General features: G+C 45.0%; 2 protein-coding genes across 4 annotated transcripts in view; one reads left to right on the forward strand and one right to left on the reverse strand.

Annotated features, from left to right (window-relative positions):
• Window positions 1-20,400, forward strand: part of RAB37 (RAB37, member RAS oncogene family) — a 73,881-nt gene that overhangs the window by 13,170 nt on the left and 40,311 nt on the right. The gene's annotated exons all lie outside the window — the stretch shown is intronic.
• Window positions 1,207-19,801, reverse strand: CD300LF (CD300 molecule like family member f). Of its 2 annotated transcripts, XM_083728046.1 has the most exons (8): window positions 19,428-19,801; window positions 16,977-17,309; window positions 10,884-11,222; window positions 7,825-7,897; window positions 6,859-6,956; window positions 5,254-5,288; window positions 4,618-4,782; window positions 1,207-3,226 (listed from the first exon to the last, which is right to left on the reverse strand). In XM_083728046.1, the coding sequence occupies exons 1-8, from the start codon at window positions 19,483-19,485 to the stop codon at window positions 3,143-3,145; spliced, it is 1,185 nt and encodes a 394-aa protein (XP_083584172.1). In that variant the 5' UTR covers window positions 19,486-19,801; the 3' UTR covers window positions 1,207-3,142. The 2 variants fall into 2 exon arrangements, with proteins under 2 accessions (XP_083584172.1, XP_083584173.1); XM_083728047.1 differs by lacking the exon at window positions 10,884-11,222 and having other exon boundaries at window positions 19,428-19,760.

Here is a 20,400-nt window from a genome sequence, read left to right on the forward strand (position 1 = left end):
ACAAGAATGTTCCTGCGCCATTTCCAGACTGTCACTATCTTGTGGGCCGGATTCAGTTTTGTACCACCAAATTTTAGTTGTGTAATGAAAGTGGATTTGGTGCTCTTCTGTGGAAAACCTGCTTCCCAAAAAGAAGCAAAAAAGTGAAACTCCCCTCCCCTCCCCCCCGAGTTTTTGCAGTAAGAAAATGATGGCAAAGTACACTGGAAAGTGCGGTAAAATTGCTTAATGTGATGCCATCTCATGTCTGCCGTCAGAACAAAAGCCCAATAAACAGTGGATCTATCATCTTCCCACAAATTTTGTGAAAACAAATTGGGCACGTGCTCAATAAATAGGTAATCCAGAGGAGCCCCTGGATTAGAAAAATGGCTCAGTGGGGTTTTGTTTCTTGTAGAAAAAAAGGACGGAGGAAAGAAGCTGGTGTAATGCTGCTTTTTTAATTTTTTAAAAATATTTTTATTTTTACAAATTTATATAATCATTTCGTGAGATTCTCTTAATCTCTTGACTCCCCCCCCCCCAATCTTACATGGATCCTAATAACTATTTTTCCAAGTCTACACATCAATGCAGTTTCCATAATTTTCTTTTATGCATAAGCTTTGTAACTTTAGCTGGACTTTAAAAATCACTTGTAATGTTTTAATTCGTTTACAATGGTCTCCTAGATAGGTTATAAAATTTTCCCATTATTTTTAAAAGTCTAAATCTTCTTTTTTGGTTTTTTAATTAAATATTTTCTTGATTTACAGAAGTATGTGTGATGTCTCTCTCTTGTATTTTTTCTACGTAACATTTTTACAAATCAGTTTCATTTGTTGAGACATTAGGAAGAAAAGGTGGAGGGGGGATGATGGGGGGGGTCAGGCGGCGATGTTGTTTCTATTTTGCTTGATGTATGTAGGGTTTGGTGTCAGTGTTGCTTGTGCAGGTTCTCTGTTGTTCACTTGTGTTCCTTTGGTGGTGAGAGAGGTTGGGGTTGGCCTAGGGTGTGGTTGCTTGCTTGTGATTGGCTGTGGTGGTCTTTGTTTTCATGTGTGAGTGGAGTGGGTGGGTGTTAGCCATATTGATTTGTATGCTGTTGGTGGATTATTGTCATTGTCTTGTGGGGCTGTGTATTTGATAAAGGGGAGCCATACCGGGAGACTCAAGAATCAAGAAGATAAAGACTTTCAATTGTACACCTAGAGAGGGACACAACTGAAAGTCTTTATCTTCTTGATGCCTGAGTCTCCCAGTTAGTTTAGCTATTTCGGCATAATCCAGTGGTTTGGCTTGCCATTCTTCCCTAGTCGGGATCATTGCTTCTTTCCACCTTTGAAGCCGATGTAATGCTTCTAATGCATTTGAGAACTCGTAATTTCGTTTTCACCTCTGGCTGGAATAGGCAACTGTGCAGGGCAATCTTATACATGTCTACTAAGTTAAATAACACACTCCCAGGTAAGTGTGTAATAGCCTTAATTTTGTTTTTCTCTGTGATGATTAGGGAAATGGGAGTGTGAGTTCAATACTGCAGGGCAGGCTACAGGACCAAGTGGAGCTAGTTCTGAAGGTTCAAATCCAGCTTGTCATTGGTAGCAGCAGCCTCCTGCCGTCCTGACACACTTACTTAGGGCTGGGATAGCTCACAGGTGCCCTCCAGATGTTGGACTGCAAATTCCCATAAGCCTCAGGCAGCATGGTCAATGGGGAGGGATGATGGGAGTTGTAGTCCAACAAAATACATGGAGGGTACCACACTGGCTACCCCTGTACTAGAGTGTGAAGACTATAGGACTTATTTCTGGGTGCATACGCATAAAAGATTGCGCCATTAGTGCCTCCCATGTTAAGTAGCAAGAGGGATGTTTTCAGTAAGCGAAGTATGGAAATGCAATATGCTTTTAAAATGATACGCATAAGGAAGGGGTGTCCATAGAATTGCCTGAGGAGGGAGACCTGGCTCTTTAAGAATTCAGTATTCTGCTGGTTCAGTTTTGCCTGCTTTAATGAGAACTCCTGGGGCCATTCACAAGATCCAGCGTCCTCTTCAAGTAAGGAGCAACTTAACAGAGTATCTGTTCCCAATTACAGAAGGAAATTCAAGCTCACGCCGCCATGGATATTTCCAAACCGCCTCTTGGGCAATAGTGCAGACAGGCCAATCCCCCAGCCAGCAAGCACCCACCAATGAACTGTTCTGAGCCTCCAGGCTGAGCATATCCTCTTCTCCTCCCCACTCCAGACTTTAGCATTTGATTGGTTCATCTCACTATCAGAAACCACTTGTGTCCTGTTTCTTAATTGCACCCATCCCAGGAGAATTTCCCAACAGCAGTTCTTAAGTTTCGAATAAGCACCGCAGTAACAATCAGGCAGAAATGCACACAGATTCCAAACAGCTTGTGATACTTCATTGGCTCTTGATATCAAACGTACCTTACATATAGCAATGGACTCACAGGCAAGCACACAGCAGCGGCCGTACAATAACATGGCAGAACGTAAAACTCATTGATGTAACAGAAATGGTGTGGAGAGCAAGGGATGCTTGAGAAGTCTGATTTCAATGCAACTTGATCTGATCTGCCTCATCCAGATCGCCCCATAGATTTTGCACTTCTTCAGATTTTGCAATCCAGTTCTTGGTTTATAATTTTTAAAAATTCACAGGCTTTTTAAATGTATACTTTAGGATTCCAGATGTTTGCAATGAAACAGAATGTGTTTAAATATTATTTTGTGATAAAACATTTAAATAATTTTCTGTAGGTTTTTTTTTTAAAGCACAAAAATGGAATGGCCTTAGGAAAGAACTTGAGCATGAGAATGTTCCATCCCTGTCAGGGACCTATGAAAACATCACAGCTTATTAGACTGCTAAGGCAGGCAGGCTTAGTTTAACATGGCTTCTTGACTGTAGCTTTCTTCCGAGGTTCCTGCAGTGGTAAGGATCAGCTACAACTCATCACAGGCCACTGGGGATCAAGTGTGTGGAGTCCAGTCATACCACTATAAGTGACAAGGTGATGCAACAGTCCATTATTGGAGGGGGAGAGGAGCAGAAAGGGAAAGTGTCCCACGAGGAAGGTCCCAACTATTTTTCCTTTTCCGTCCACAGTACTTGATAGTTATCAGGATTTGGACTGGGTGGCTACTACATATTGGCATACGTAGCTTCTTCAACTGGAACTTGAAAACTTAAGGAAGCATAAGACACCTGTTCTGTAGCTGTAGGAACCTAGAAAGTGAAAAAACAGCAACAGCACTGGTCAAGGAGGCAGGGACTATTGCAAGAAGAGAAAGCATTGCAGGTGCAAGGAGCCAGCGTCGTGTAGTGCAGGGGTGGAGAAGCTCAGCCCCAGGGGCCAAATGTGGCCCTCCACACCTCTCTTTTTGGCCCTTGGGACTGTCCCCAGGCCACACCACTTACTGGCTAAGCTTTGCATTCTCACTGAGTGTTTTTGCCTGGCTGGAATATGTCCGTGAACTCCAATTATGCCTCTTGCTTCCCTGGTTGAAGGTGTGCAAGGGGGTGTGCTCAGTGTGTGTAGAAACAAGGTAAAATTCACAAGTAGTTTGTGCAGAAGGGAATGTGGGCCTCCAGCTAAAACAGGTTCTCCACTCCTGTTATAATGGGCAGTGTTTTCGATTTGGACTGGGGAGAGTCAAACCCAAGCCCCAGAAAACTGGGGGGGGGGCAGGGAGCAGGGAGGCAGGCTCTCAAACGATAGTCAGCCCACAAGCCTCTCGGAGCCCGTCACAGATCCTGCTCCTCGGAGGAAGGGCAGGATAATCCCATAATAACATGCAACACAAGTGCACACACTCTTGGTTTGCCTAACATATTGCAAGATTGTACTTGGGCAGAATTTGCTAGTAGTGTCTTGGAGACTCTAGACATCACTGCTGTGGTACAGAAAGTAAACATGCAGGATCTCCCTGCCATGAGGGAGTGCTATTGCCATGGAAGTTCATTCCACTCAGCATCCCCATGTCTAGCTTTGGCCAACAGCGATGCTTCAGAAGAGGGAAGAGGGATTGTGGGGAATGCCTGGAGTTGCAACCAGCATCCACCCAAATTTGCTTTGGTCCACTCTTTTGGGAGTTTGTTGCATCATGGAAAAACCTCTGTCAACGGCAGCACCACATTGTGACTTAAGGACAACAGAATGTGTCTTTAAAGTCCAATATGAGCAGTGACAGTCACACTTTGGGGCACATGCATAGTAACTGATATGCTCCTGCGCTGGACCGAAGAGAGCTCGTGTGGATCTTGCCCATTATTTATGCAGTCCTGGCATTGCCAGACTTAATGCAGACCAAAATGAACTAAGACCCATTTTAAACTACAAACAAAAGCATATATTATGAAAAGCCTATTACGTGGTGGTGGTGGTGGTCTGAGCTGTAATTTATGGCGTATGCATTTCCCCAGGGTTCTTTGTGAATCACTAACTCAGGAAAATCAGTTGCACAAAGCAACAGGATTTTTTCCAAAACTACCTTCTTTGTGATGTGCTCAAAAACGATATACGTTTTAGGCGCTGCCCCCTTAACATGCATGGAGATCAAAGGTGGGCTATAAAAAGAGCAAAAAGCATTGGCAAATTTTCTACTCATGGGATGAACCTCTGGCTGAGAAGCAGAAGTCGAAGCTTTCATCACGGTTGCATATTCCACTTCTTCTGTGTGGTTTGTTGCTTGGTGGGAGCTGGGCAGAGCTGGCTTGTGGTGAGGTCTCTGCTTTGGCTTCTCAGTTCTACCAGAAGTATTGCCTTCTGCACGATTAGGAGCCTGAAATTAAACCAAAAACAACACGGTGTCCCATTTGGTATCTTTGAGCAGACCCCACCCCCATACCCCTTTGTATCTGTAGCATTATCTTAGGACATGTTTCCCCAAGACATTTGCACGTGGCCAAAAAAACACACACGGAGCTATCGCCTGCAATCTTAGTTCACAACAGGTGCAAGAACTGTCTGAGTATGGCACCACAGTATGCTACCTGAAAGAAAATGGTACCCTATTGTACCGAGTTCCACAGAAGTTGTAACAGGATGTGCTGGGAGTGGATCAGCGTGGGTCAAGGGAAGTGGCCTTTTAAAGTGACTCTTCCCTGAAACTACTCTTAGCATTCTGGGAAGGGCAAGAATTTGGTTCAGCAAGCCTGCTGAGGTTGGAGGCAAAAGTGAGGAGAGGAGGGGAAGGGAAGGGAAGGGAAGGGAAGGGAAGGGAAGGGAAGGGCGAAGTCCTTTTGCCACTTACCGTAGACAGGAGGATATCCCCACATGCTTTGGCAGCTGAAAAGATAGCAAATAGGTTGCAATGTCACACCAGTGTCTTAAAACTATTTTTTCCCCATTTCATTTTAAAAGCAGGTCAGGGAAATAGGAAAACAAGCATTTGGAAAGAATGAGCATCTCCACCGTATCTTCACATAGCAGGAAGGAAATGTTCTCAAAGGAGATGTGGGTAGCTGGCTGTGGAAAGTGGGAACAGATTTCCTCAGCCCTCCTAATCCAACTTCTGTATTGGTCTGGGTTGAGGCAGATGTTCTGCATGAAGGGGCTGTTCTGTTCTTCCACCTCCTTCCTCTGCCTCAGCACAGCATCACCTAAACAGCAACGTGCTTTAGAAACCCAGTTTATTTTTTCAGGAAGTTTCACTTCTGCCGCCTGCTCTTCTGCACTGCTACTTTTAGGTAGCCACAAATAAAACAATTTTCCAGGCCTCCATAAGTAGCTCCTGGGTGTGATATTGGGGCAATTAAAGCTGCATTGAGTGGCTATAGCTGGAGAAATATATTAACTGTAGTTATGACTATATACAAGTTCAGCCAAAGGAAACATCTGTTCACTTATTTAAAATATTTTGAGCAGGCCCTTCATTGTAATGGAGTGGGCTTTGAACAGCAGTATAAAACTCAGTTTAAAAACATGAGATTCCACACCACTATGTTAAAGGTAAAGGAACCCCTGACCATTAGGTCCAGTCATGGCCAACTCTGGGGTTGCGGCGCTCATCTCACTTTATTGGCCGAGGGAGCCAGCATACAGCTTCCGGGTCATGTGGCCAGCATGACTAAGCCGCTTCTGGCGAACCAGAGCAGCGCACGGAAACGCTGTTTACCTTCCTGCTGCAGCGGTACCTATTTATCTGCTTGCACTTTGATGTGCTTTTGAACTGCTAGGTTGGCAAGAACTGGGACTGAACAACGGGAGCTCACCCCGTCACAGGGATTCGAACCACCAACCTTCTGATCGGCAAGTCCTAGGCTCTGTGGTTTAACCCACAGCGCCACCAGCATCCCATACCACAGTGTTAGATTAAGCTTATTAAATTTGTGTATTGCTGCCCACTAAAAAAAAAGTCCCAAAGCAATTTACAACCAAGTAAAAAACTGCAGAGGGACATGGGTGGCACTGTGGGGTAAACGGCATTTCCATGCGCTGCTCTGGTTCGTCAGAAGCGGCTTAGTCATGCTGGCCACATGACCCGGAAGCTGTACGCCGGCTCCCTCGGCCAGTAAAGCGAGATGAGCGCCGCAACCCCAGAGTCGGTTACAACGGGACCTAATGGTCAGGGGGTCCTTTACCTTAAAAAAGTGCAGAAAACAATGACGCCCCACCCCAATGCCAGCCCGGTAGGATAGCTCATATACAGGGTTGCACTGGAGGTCTTCAGTTAGTTTTTAACAGACGCGTAACCAGATTTCGGGAGTCTGAGGTCACGCAAAGTTCAAATGACCTGAAATATGGAGGAAACCAGAAATGACAGTGGAGAGGCATGGGAGATGGAAAGGTAGGGACAGACAGAAAGGATGAGACAGGAAAGATGAAATGCAGGGACTTCCTGCACACATCCACTCACCTTTTTGCTTCTTCAGGCTCCGCATTAGCAGCAAGGCTGCTACTAAGAGCACCACCAGCACCAGAAAAATAACCGGCAACAGGATTGTGATGAAAAGGCTGGGATATGAAAAAGGCAGGAAGTATGTGAGACATGGTGTGTTGGTTGTTACTTGTTCTTTGGCACGTAGCTCTGCAATGTGAATGGGACCTTGCTGGATAGAATTTAGAAGCTTTGAATCTTCCTCCGCAGGAGAGAAACCCCTTCAGTTTGTGATAAAGGAGAAGGATAAACTCCACTCCCTACTTTTGCTGCTGCATGTCTGGGAGCTGACATCTCCAATGCCCCTTCTCCCTTCATCTTGCAGATCTCTTTCCTTCTACATCAGGGATGGAGAAACCAGTGGCCCTCCTGATATTGTTAGACTTCAGCTCTCATTGGCCAGCATTGCCAATGATCAGGGATGTTGAAAATAATTTAGTTATTACCTTAGATCCCACTTTCCTCCAAGGTGCTCAAGGTGGAATCCATGGCTCTCGACTCCCGATTTTATCTTCAAACAATGGTGTGAGGAATGCGACTGGCTCAAGGACATCCACTGAGCTTCATCCCTCAGTGGGGTTTTGAACCCTGGTCTTCCTGGCCCCTAGTCCAACACCCTAACTACTGCACCACTGTAGTCCAACAACATCTGGAGGATCATTGGTTCTTCACCCCTGCTCTGAAAGTATCTTGCCCAAATCCCCAATTGGCAATTAGGAAAACAAATGTTTTCTGTTCCGTGTCAGAATTAACATAACATGTGAAATACTTCACATGGGCTGCTCAGTGGTTAGCTAGCCTTTTGCTCCTTACACAAAGCAGCACTGTGTCACAGCAGAAGCAAACAGAAGCTGGAAACCACAAATGGAAATGAAGAGCTGCACGTCTTAGATTTCCCTAAACCAGCATTTTAACAGACGTCTGTTGTTCTGTGTGAGTCCTTACCCTGGTGGTTCAGAGTCTGGGCCTCTGGTAGTTACTGCTGCCGCTGCTGCTGCTGTAGTAGTAGTGAGAGGCTCTAAAACAGAGACAAAAACACAGACTTCATCCTATCTCTCTATATGTATATACCATTATATTGTACAATCAAGAGTGCATGTGTGAAGGCATCATGAGTCCACCAGTTCCTCTGGTCGGCCGCCTACATCTGTCATCATTGAAACCGAGCCTCACTCAGTTTCTAAGAGCCAGGCCACTTCCAGATGGCCAATTAGTCGAACATTCATCCCGATCTGTTTGCATAAACTTTGCAAGGAGGTTATACAATGTCAGCTGTTCACTGAGCAGTCATTCGTAATCCTTTGCAGGGAAGTTGTGTGACCTCAAGTCAAATTAAGTGTTACTGCACACTTTCTAGTGCATTTTCTTTCCTGCAAAAAGTCAAATTGCCGGGAGAGTGGATTTGTTGCAGAGAAACATGAAACTCACTATGGTTGTGCCACCTAAATTTCCTGGTCTGTGTTTGAATCCTGACCATAAAATAGCTTAGTCTGGAAGGAGCCCTGGTTAGATGATACATCAGCCTTCTTTCCTGTGCAAATAGCTGCTTACTTCAACCGTTTACTGATGTGAGCGGTGTAGTGGCTGGAGTTGGGGACCAGCATGAGTTCGCTGTTCCTCTTCTGTGGTAAGAACAGTATTGCGAGGAGAATCTTGTGCAACCTCTGATATTACACACAACCAACTGTTTGCATGAGGTTCATAGAATCATAGAATCATAGAGTTGGAAGAGACCACAAGGGCCATCGAGTCCAACCCCCTGCCAAGCAGGAAACACCATCAGAGCACTCCTGACATATGGTTGTCAAGCCTCTGCTTAAAGACCTCCAAAGAAGGAGACTCCACCACACTCCTTGGCAGCAAATTCCACTGTCGAACAGCTCTTACTGTCAGGAAGTTCTTCCTAATGTTTAGGTGGAATCTTTTTTCTTGTAGTTTGGAACCATTGCTCCGTGTCCGCTTCTCTGGAGCAGCAGAAAACAACCTTTCTCCCTCCTCTATGTGATAACCTTTTATATATTTGAACATGGCTATCATATCACCCCTTAACCTCCTCTTCTCCAGGCTAAACATGCCCAGCTCCCTTAGCCGTTCCTCATAAGGCATCGTTTCCAGGCCTTTGACCATTTTGGTTGCCCTCCTCTGGACACGTTCCAGTTTGTCAGTGTCCTTCTTGAACTGTGGTGCCCAGAACTGGACACAGTACTCCAGGTGAGGTCTGACCAGAGCACAATACAGTGGCACTCAGATCTCAGCCTCACAGGTAAAGCGGAGTCAGGTAACCTACCTTCATGCTGGCACCAGCCTCAGAGTGGCAGAGCAGAAGGTTGAGGAAGAAGAAAAAACAAAACACCTGTAATCCTTGCCCATCACTGGGCCTAGTAACCACATGTACTGCAATGCTTGAAGTCAAAATCAAAAAAGCACAATGGACAGAAAGCTCTACAGGGAAGCTGGTACAGAAGTGAGGGAAGTGGCGGTAGATTAGAGCAATGTTAGCATACCCTCCGACATTTCCCTGATGAAAATAGGGATGCCAGAGTGTGGCCGTAGTCAGCTCACTCGCGGAAGAGCGCAGCACCACAGCAAGTGCCAGCACTGGCTTCAAGCCCTGACTTATCCCTGGGACATTCCGGGATCCAATCAGAAGCCGGGATGACTTCTTTAAATCCAGGAATGTTCCTTTACAACAGGAACAGTTGGAGGGTATGCATGAGCAATTGTCACCCTCAATATGAATTCAAATATGAAGAGTAGACGACATGAAACAAATTGTTGTGAACTGTTTCAGCATATATTTATTGAGCAAGGACCAATTTGGTCTGGGAGTTCGTAACGTAGTTTCCCATACCAATTGCATAAGACAGAAGGCAAATGTCAATGGTCCCACATTCAATATGTATTCCAACTATGACTGCAGAGCTCTTTCCATGGTCATGTGTCTGACACACAGTTGTGGTCAACTGAGGTTTGCTTTTCTATGGCTTGGTAGGTGAGGAATTGTACAAGAACTTCAAAATGAAAGCAAGAGAACTTCCTGGGGAAACAGAGAGCTCAGTTGGTTAGACCATGGTGCTGATAACGCCGAGGTTGCAGGTTCGATCCCTGTATGGACCAGCTGCATATTCCTGCATTGCAGGGGGTTGGACTAGATGATCCTCAGGGTCCCTTTCAACTACAGTGCTAGTGCTAGGTGTTCCTCACATCTGCCGCCACCTTCCTGGTCTAGCTGTAGCTCCCCAGCATTCAGGCAATTCCAGTAATCTGAGATTGCAGGGAAAGGATGTTGCTTGTTGTGTGACAAGTACTTAATTTTTTGGATTGCAAAGTATATTTCCATTCTTAGGTTGTTCATCCTCACACGACATAGGCTTCTACAGCCTCCTAGTTCTCTGCAGTTCCTGCCTGTTGTTCTGGGATGAATGCAAAATGTCCTTTTCCTGAACATTTGAACCAACTGTACTACTAAGGTGGGATCAATGCCCTGAGCCACTGCTACCATCGACTGCATGCAAAATCATTGTATCCAGAGAATAGCAATGGAAAAGCGGGGAGGGCCAGTTCTTGGGCCCCCTCCTCTGGTACCCAATGCCCTAACATGAATATGAGTGTTTTCAGCATGAAATACTAATGAGCAAAAAACAGACAGGGTAGCTAGCATAAAGCACCCGTTTTCAAATACATCCTTCATCAGTGTATATACATATTGCAATCTTATGATCATACAAGCCTCACTAAAGAAAATCTTTCCTGGTCCCCTTTATGCAACATGTATGTACAATGATGAAGGATGTATTTGGAATTGAGTGCTTTATGCTAGCTACCCCCCCCCCCCGGTCTGTTTTTGGCTCATGAGCATTTGATGCCAAAAACACTACTATTCACATAAATTAAATTTTTGAATCAGACTTTTGTCTACTTTTTGCTTTTTGGCTTATAACATGTACCCCTTGTTTTTTGTACTAACTTCCAATCTGTCTCAAAAAGTCAGGGCAAGAACTTACCTTGCAAGACAACCACAGTGACTGGAAAATAATCCTCAAACCCAAGTGGTATATTTATCCCACACCGATATCGCCCAATATCCTCCAGAGTCAGGTTCTCTGTAATAATTGTAAATAGGCAGAGGCTACGATTGTCATTGATAGAGAATCTGTCCTGTTTCACTAGGGAAGATGATTCTGTTGTTTCAATAATTTTCTTGCACTGGTAATTCAGATCCTTGCACCAGAATTTCAGATAGGATTCATATGCTTTTGAATAACGGCTTATGACAGATAATGACCCACCCACGGGTCCACTCACTGTACTATTACTGATGATGGGTAATCCAGAGTAAGGACCTGAAAAGAACAGAGTAAACAACACTCACAACCCTCTCCTTCTGCACGGAAAAGTAACACTAGGGACATTAGGCCAAAGGGGGGGGGGGCTAGTTTGGAATTCTATCAGTTAGTGCCAGTTTTCATGCATTGCGTTGACTAACAAATATATAGCATATCAAACATCCTCTGAATAATTTCAAACTAAATACACAGAATGAAACACCATAAAATAAAGATTCCAAAAGTTGTTAAGTCAACAACAACTGAACAACCTTAGCAACCTGCAGAGCTCTAGAAGTCAAATCTCTTGAGGTGAGAGGTTGTATCTCAAAGGCGCTTCCTACCCACACGGACACCCTGTGCCAACCGATTTTGTGACATACCTTTTATTACTGCACTTCATGCAATGCAACCTGGCTAGATTTTTTATTTTATTTTTTTGGTTGTAAGTCGCTCTGAGTTGCCTTGGGCAAGATAAAGTGACTACAGTGGTACCTCTGGTTAAGTACTTAATTCATTCCGGAGGTCCGTTCTTAACCTGAAACTGTTCTTAACCTGAAGTACCACTTTAGCTAATGGAGCCTCCTGCTGCCGCCGTGCGATTTTTGTTCTCATCCTGAAGCAAAGTTCTTAACCCGAGGTACTATTTCTGGGTTAGCGGAGTCTGTATCCTGAAGCGTATGTAACCTGAGGTACCACTGTAACAGATGTTGTTGTTGATGATGATGATAATAATGATGATAATAATAATAATAATAATAATAATAATAATAATAATAATAATTTAATAACAAGGAGGGGTCCTACTCAACTCCACTAAGAGATGAGCACAAAGAGGCGACAAATTATATTGCTGTGCAATCTTAAGTTAAAAATTCTGAGCAAACAGGAATGTCTTATCCAATGCGTTGTGCCACAGGCATGTTTTCCTGAGGAGCGCATTCCGCAAAAGAGGAGATCCCACTGAGAAAGCTCATTCGCTCCTTGCCTTCAGAGGCGGGACTAGCTGCTCTGGCACCTGGAGCGGCACACATGCTGTGCACCCAGGGGCAGAGCTAGCTGCCCGCAGGGCCAGTGTCCCAGGGGTGGCAGAGCAATGTCACCCCCCCAGAGATGAAACCTGGGGCGGACTGCACCCCCCGCACCCCCATTCCTCCGCCAGTGCTCACCTTCTCAGAGGGGCCCCCAGGCATGGAGAGCCACAAGGTGCTGTGAGAAGGAAAAGGCAGGGAAGAGCTTCAAATGTACATTCTGCTCCGGTTCCCTCGGTGTCTTTTAAAAAAGGCACTGGTGAAAGCAATTCTTGTTTTTTAAAAAATAATGTTAAATAGTTATCATGAAAAGAATATTAATATTTAATAAAAGCAGTATGTCGTGGAGGGGGGAAATATGAGTTGCTCACCGGAAACAAAGAGAACTGTTTCAGGTACACCTAATAACTCTTTAGGTTTCTTGCTGCATGGCTGCTTCACAGCCCTTTCCAACCAGTTTTGTGCAAACAAACTCAGCTCCAGGAAAGCTGTCTGTTCTTCTACTGCGGCTGCAGCTGCCCAGTATGTTCTGCTGCTTCCTTCCCCTTGCAGCATCTAAACCACTCGTTTCCTTCACATAAATAGCTAGCTGGTGCGAATGTGCCTTTATTTTATTTTTCTGCGTTTTATATTCTGTGGCATTCTGCAACACTGAGAGAGCTTGTGCGTTTGTTTGCTTGTGGGTTGGTTGGTTTGGGAAAGTATTCTAAAAAATATATTGAACTATAGTTAATTTTTAAATTAACATGAAAAAAATGGAACAACAAAAAACGCAGCACCACCAATAAAATCGGCAAGTGTCGACAAGACAAAACGTCATGAGTCACCTGTGATTAGGAAAACATTCATGATTTTTTGTTAAGACTACCTGTCACGGGGAACTGGAGAATGTGACAGAAAAGGCTCTGCGTTGTGATCACTAATATACAGTTGTTCTCCTCCCTCAACAGCTGGAATGTTGTTTGAATTTTGAGGGCAAGCTTAATATCTAAATTTGCACATAGGTCACTTTTCACTTCTCTATAGAATATTATCTTTGAGAGGCATGCAACATCTGAAATAGTTTGAGGGAGGAATCGTAGGGGGGAATTAAGGATGGACTCAGCAGCCTAATTCCATCCTGTTTCAGTTTAGCTGGTGCTCAGTTATAGTCCTGCTCCATGCCATTTTGTGCAGATCTTTTGAAGGAGTGGAAGAGAAGTCCACATTTAAAACGTATGCATTCTATATGGGGTTTTTTGTGAAAAATATGCATTTCCCCCCAATGCATTTCAAGGCAAAATGCATGTTTTAGTACACAGTCATTTTTAACTTGGAAACTAACTTTTTATATGCACTTTTAGTGCACCAAAATGAAATTGCAAAATCCTCAGATATGCGTAATCTTCCTGGGAACTGCATTCTGAGTAGCAAGCAAGTCTGCGAATATTGGATCAGGTCAGTCTGCTGCTAGAATCAGGCTTAAATCATTCCCCCCCCCCTCCCTCAAAATGTTTACCAAATCATGAGCATTTTGCCTGATTCACAGGGCTCATCTGCATTTCTGTTTGATTGGTGACTTCTGGACATGGGTGTGAAAGGTGTCTCTTTCGTCCCACTGCTTTTCCAGGGAAAACTTGGTAGTTACCACTGAACCAGAGCAAATGTCAATTGGGGTTTTCTGCAGATCGACTTTTGTTCCAATTCAGGGCTTACTCCCCACCTCAGCTTGCCCTGCTGTTCCTCCTGGGGAAACCCGATCTTTAGTGCTGAATCAGAACAAATGGCAACTGGATTTTCCACAGATTGTCTTTGTTCCGGTTTAGCACTAAAGAGGGCTGTTTTTCCCAGGAGAAAGCTGCGGGGCAAAGGCAAAACCTGTGCTTTTTATGCACAACACAAGCAGAAGTGAGCCCTCAGCGGGTTTTCGTGGGGAAACAGTGGGACAAAAGAAAAGACCAAAAGGAAGAAATTGCGGGACAAAGAGAAGTGTGGAAGAGCCCACAGTGAATCACTCTCATTAACTTCTACAAGGTTTAAGAGCAGCTTCTGGAGAGCATATTTGTATCCATGAAATGGGACCTAAAACCTTTCCCCCGGGGATGTTGCTCTGATCAGATGTGGAGATCTCTGCAGCTGCTTACCAATAAGGGGGGAAAACGAGACACCTGGTCAGTAGGTTAGCTCTCTATGAATATTCCACTGAATGCTACCAGTGCTATGTCTTAGTGCACATGGTACACAATATTCCTACCAGCAACCATCAGAGAACATTGGGAGTGGGGCTGTTAGTTCCAAAAAGCACAACCCAAAAACCAGTCTCAAATGTTGTGCTCCTTCACTTGAGATTTGCAAAGAAGGAGGACACGGGGCAGGCAACACACACACAACACCTTGAAGCCACACCATAAGAGAGATGCTTCTCTCCGCAACATCTTACTCAGATGCTTGTGACTTCAAAGCACTGGGATTCCCCCAGACTTCCCTTTCTCACCCATGTTGCTCAGTTTCTGGGAAATTCTACTCAACTTTAGCCCGGTAAATGAACTACTGAGCTAGTGCATCTTACGAATTAAGGAGCTTCCTTTCTGACAGAGATATATTTGTGCTACAGAGGAGTTGCATTACAACAAATTTCACGATGATGCCACGCAGTACATTCCGCAATCTTGGCAAGACGCACGTACCGTAGTAAAAAACAAAACAAAAAAACCCCTCTGAGAATAGAACAGGACATTGTTTCAACCACTAGTGTCTTATTTGCGCTTCCTCTTGACTGTGGATGCTTCCAGGCAGTCACTATTGGGGGGGGGGGATTTAATCACATACACATAAACTTAAGGTTGCACAGTGATAGTTGACTGGGAGGCCATGTGCAATAAATCTGCTTCCCAAAAGATCTGGCTTTTGGGAAAGAGGAAAAGTGATGGCAAAATGCAATTGGAAAGTGTGGGATGGCGCTCGCTTTGACACGATGCCATCAACCCCCTCTGCAAACAAATCGGAATGAATTCTCATCAAATAGTCAGGGTCATCCAATCTCCCTGAAAGCACATCAGGATGAATGCTCCGTAAACAGGTCATCTGAAAGCCTGGTATCCACTGGGCAGTCAACAGCCAAGTCCCCCTCCCCTCCTTACAAAGTTGTTGCTGATAATCAATCTTGCAATGTAATAGAAAGCATTTTCTCAAGCTACCATATAGGAGCAATAGGTTCACTCTACACTGTGGTAAGGGATGTGGGTGGCGCTGTGGGTTAAACCACAGAGCCTAGGACTTGGCGATCAGAAGGTCAGCGGTTCGAATCGCCATAATGGGGTGAGCTCCTGTTGCTCGGTCCCTGCTCCTGCCCACCTAGCAGTTCGAAAGCACATCAAAGTGCAAGTAGATAAATAGGTACCGCTCTGGTGGGAAGGTAAACAGCGTTTCTGTGTGCTGCTCTGGTTCGCCAGAAGTGGCTTAGTCATGCTGGCCACATGACCTGGAAGCTGTATGCCGGCTCCCTCAGCCGAGAAAGCAAGATGAGCGCCGCAACCCCAGAGTTGGTCACGACTGGACCTAATGGTCAGGGGTCCCTTTACCTTTACCTTTACACTGTGGTAAAGAAAGTGCTGCGAGGGTGAACAAATGTTTTTAAACAAAGGTAAGATGCTGTGAGCTTTTTCGTGAGAGATCAATGCTATATAACACCCCATGAATAACAAAATGCCTGTTGTAGCATAGCACAGAAATTGTGAGATCTGATGGGATGCCAAATTTTAGTGGCGTGTTTTAATTTATTTATTTTAAATATCCATGTTGCCCTGATCCATTTTATTATGGGGTATACAAATGGCCTCAGGGTCACTTTTATCACAGAGTGACAGGGAACAATTTGGGTAGATAATTCTAGTAGGAATTATCCAAGCACATTTCCTCCCAGTTTGACACTTTTACTTGAGATGGGAGAAATCCTAAGTGTGGCGTTGGTTTTCTCATGTGTTGACATGGGGCTGCTGTACAGTCAACCTGGGAATCGACTGTGTTGCAGGCATGCCCTTTGAGATTTCAAATTCATTCCAGTCAGTTCAGGCAGCCTTGCTGGCAGATAATCTATGGCGGGAGACAATTCTGCAAGCATAGATTTGCTTAATGTGAATGTTATACAGTCAAACCTCGGCTCCCAAACGCATCCATTATCGTACGTTTTGACTCCCAAATGCCGAAAACCCAGAAGTAACTGCTCCAGTTTTCAAATGATTTTCTCTGGGGAGTTTTTTTCCCCTTTTTCCCCATTGACTTTGCTGACCGCCCTTTGATCCTCGGCTGCTGAACGGTCTTCTGAAACGGATTAAGTTCAACAACTGAGGTTTGACTGTACCTGCATCATAAAATTGTAGAGTTGTCCAATTCCTTGCAATGCAGGAATCTTTTTGCCCAATGTGCACCTGAGATTAAGGGACTCACGGTCTACCAACTGGGCCATCTCAGCTGGCAAAAACATAAAACAAAATTTGTTTCGTTTAGCATTATTTCCTTGCTTAAAGGATAAAATAACCTCATTCTGGAAAGCGAGAAATGATCAAAATATCCACTGCCTGTCATTTTTTAAAGTATAAGAGTAGCAACTCTCCTTTATATTTGCAAGTCTATGCATGCTTACCAAGGAGTAACCACCTTTGGGGTTAATGTGCACAGAACGTAGTTCCACTCTGAGGTTTTCTTCCCCTTTTAGCTGTATTTGGCTTTTGAGTTTCCTGTGGTGCTTGGAAACAGGACTCACCTGGGAGAACAGTAATATTTACAGGGAATCCAGAATCATAGCCAGCTCTTGATATGCCACACCAGTAAATCCCAGCATCTTGCTGTGCGAGGTTCTCCAGTCTGACTGTGAATTCCAAACAAGTTTGATTATCCTTGATAAAAAGTCTGTCAGCCGTCCTTTCTTCTTCAGATCCTGTCGTCTTAACAACTGTTTCACAACTGCTCCATAGACTTCCTTTGCACCAATATTTTACATGTTTCCTAAACCCAGCATCATATTTGCATCTCACAGAGAGTGACCTGCCCAAAAATCCACTCAGTGCTTCAGGACCAGTCAGATCAGACATGCAACCTGAAAAGCAGAATAAATCTGAAGTAAAGCATTAGCTCTCCAACTAGTATCATGGAAAAATATAAAATTACACATCTTCGTGGCTGGATCAGAACTCCAATAATCCACCCCCCCACCTCTATTCTTCTGGCATGTCAGTTCATGGTACTTAATGTTGGGAGTTAACAGCAGCTTCCGGAGGGCCACAGGTTTCCCCTATCCCGACGGAAAGGCTTCAATCTGCCGTTCTTTTCACTAGTTGAGCAGGAACTGTGTTGGCCCCTGACTTCTGCTGTCTTTGGGTATGGAGGCAATAAACAAGCGAGTGAGGGGGATCTGATCAGGCCAGGGAAGGTGCAGTTACTAAATCATTCATATTGGGGTGTATGATTGATGAGTTGATGGTATACACTAAAGTCACTGCTACTGGGTGTATGTGCCAACCAACTTGAATAAAATATGGGGGACAGGAAAGCCCCGCCCCACATAATTGATCACATGACACAATGAATACGCACGCGCATGCACGCACATATTTGAATGGCAATGCCCATCAACTGTTTTATGGGGGGGTGAAGACCCCTCAGCCACTAGGATTTGGCAGGAGGTGGTGATCATGTGAATTGTTGGGAAATTCTTAATCTTCATATTGAAAAGATAATGAGTGTTAAACTTCATTTTTTTAGATCTAGGGTGGTTAACCCTTTGGGCCCAGAACCTTTATCGATAGCCAATTTTGCAAATGCCACATGCCAACGGTAGACATCGCTTAATGGATGTGCACATGCGCACACATGCATGCACACCAAACATACAGTGTACCTACAAATATCTCTCTCTCTCTCTCTCTCTCTCTCACTCTCTCTCACACACACACACACACACACACACTTCTTGCACATGCATATTCCCCACAAGAAACTGCACTGCAATATCTTACACTCACACAGTTGCTCACTCCTGCACACAAGCAGAGACAGGCATGTGCACACATGCACACACAACCAGCATTTCCATCCTTTCCTAAACCAGCGCTGAGGTTGGGGTGCCTGGAAATGCTGCCTTTCCTTTGCACAGGTCATTCATCAGCGCTGAGAACAGGAGATAAAGCACTGCTATTTAGAGATGGCCCTCTAAAGACCAGGCAGAGCACTTCATTTCCCCCAACTAGCTTAGGAGACAAAGCTGTAGGGGCTGCTGGGCACATCTGATAGTTCAGTGGGCTGGATCCACCCAAGGACTTCTAGTAGTGCAGCAGGGCTTTCCCTCCTCTCCTTCCTTTGCGTGCCTCGTCCCCAAACTGGCTCAGGGCGGGTGGGTGGCTGGGGGAACCACCGAACAGCGTGCAAGGGACGGAGAGGACAGGTTGTTCCACCAGGCAAGCAGAAATGGTCGTGCTGAGGATGCAATCTCTTCAGCCCTGTGTCAATGACACCAATTTCTGCAGAGTACAGTGGTACCTCGGGTTAAGTACTTAATTTGTTCTGGAGGTCTGTTCTTAACCTGAAACTGTTCTTAACCTGAGGTACCACTTTAGCTAATGGGGCCTCCCGCTGCTGCTGTGCCACCAGAGCACGATTTCTGTTCTCATCCTGAAGCAAAGTTCTTAACGCGAGGTACTACTTCTGGGTTAGCGGAGTCTGTAACCTGAAGCGTATGTAACCTGAAGCATATGTAACCCGAGGTACCACTGTAATGAGGGCAATTCTCCCCTTGTCACAAGCTGCCTATTCCTGGTGTGTAGAGAGAGAGACTCTCTCCACACCAGGGATGGGCAGCTTGTGACAAGGGGGGAATTGCTCTCTTTACCCCACGGAGATTAGTCTGCGTCCACACAGCTTCTTTCCTAACAGCCCCCTCCCCCACTGCCCTGAAGGTATTGGCAGAATGCATTAAATTCTGAAATTCCACCCCACACTCCATAAATTTAAGCTATGGAGCCAGTGCAAAATTGGCTCTTTTGCATTGCTGCAACTCCTTGCATCTTGCCAGAAGGCAAACTCTGAAGGCACATATCTCTTGTGTATGGGTCAGGCTGCCTCTAAATTGCAGAAATTATCACACGCTTACCCCCAATTCCCATCTTACCCTGTATGTCCCTGACCGTTCAGGGTAAACAGGCAGACACAAACCACTCACCTTTTAGGTTGAAGAATAACATTCCCACAATGAAGTGCCATTGCCGCATGCTGACCATTGCCGCAGACTTGCATGATCTCCTTTCTTCTGTGCCTGCTCTTTTGAATGCACGGCTACTTCTCTTTTACGGTGCTTTGTTCCCCCCTCCCCATCCACTTGAGTTAGGGGGAATAGACTTCTCCTTCTGCTTCTGCTTTCTTCCTGATTCCCTTCGCCTGCCCTGGCCATTGCAGCAGTTTCATTTTCTCATAATGCTGTCGGAAGCAAAAAGCAGAAGTGTCAGCGTGACTGAAATCTTGTACTCTCCGTCTGCAATTTTGTCAAAGGTTTTTTTGTTTTGTTTTTTTTAATGGAAGAACAGGTGGGGCTGAGCTATGAAGCTGGTTGTAGATGCAGTGCAATTAATGAAGGGCTCAAACAGGTGAAGGGAGCCAAGGACAGGATTGAGGGCTGCAGTGGTACATTGAAATACTTTGTTTGGATGCTAGGTCTTCCTGTTGCTGGACTGCTGATCTACCCCACTGAGAAATGAGAGAGACTTGGAACACAAGGTTCTCAGAGGCCAGGTCTACCCAGGACTCACTGCTGCAACGTCAGCTGATTTATCAGAAATGAAGGGCCTGTTCTTAGATGTCAGTTATGTGCATTTATTTGTTTGGAGTACATTCGTGCCTTGGAAGTTGAATGAAGTCCATTTGACTTCCAAAACGTTTGAAAACCAAAGCGTGGCTTCTGATTGGCTGTGGGAAGCTCCTGCAGCCAATTGGAAGCCGCAGAATCCCTGTCAGATGTTCGGCTTCCAAAAGAATGTTCGCAAACCGGAACACTCACTTCTGGGTTTGCGGCATTCGGGAGCCAAAATGTTCGAGAACTAAGCTGTTGAAAAACCAAGGTACGGCTGTATTTACTTTGCTTCTCCCCCTGAAATATTCCTGTGGGTGTCATACTCTCAAACCCATGTCTAACCACATCT

The sequence above is a fragment of the Podarcis gaigeae genome (genome assembly GCF_964106915.1).
Source record: "Podarcis gaigeae genome assembly, chromosome: 2".
In the NCBI taxonomy this organism is placed as follows: domain Eukaryota; kingdom Metazoa; phylum Chordata; class Lepidosauria; order Squamata; family Lacertidae; genus Podarcis; species Podarcis gaigeae.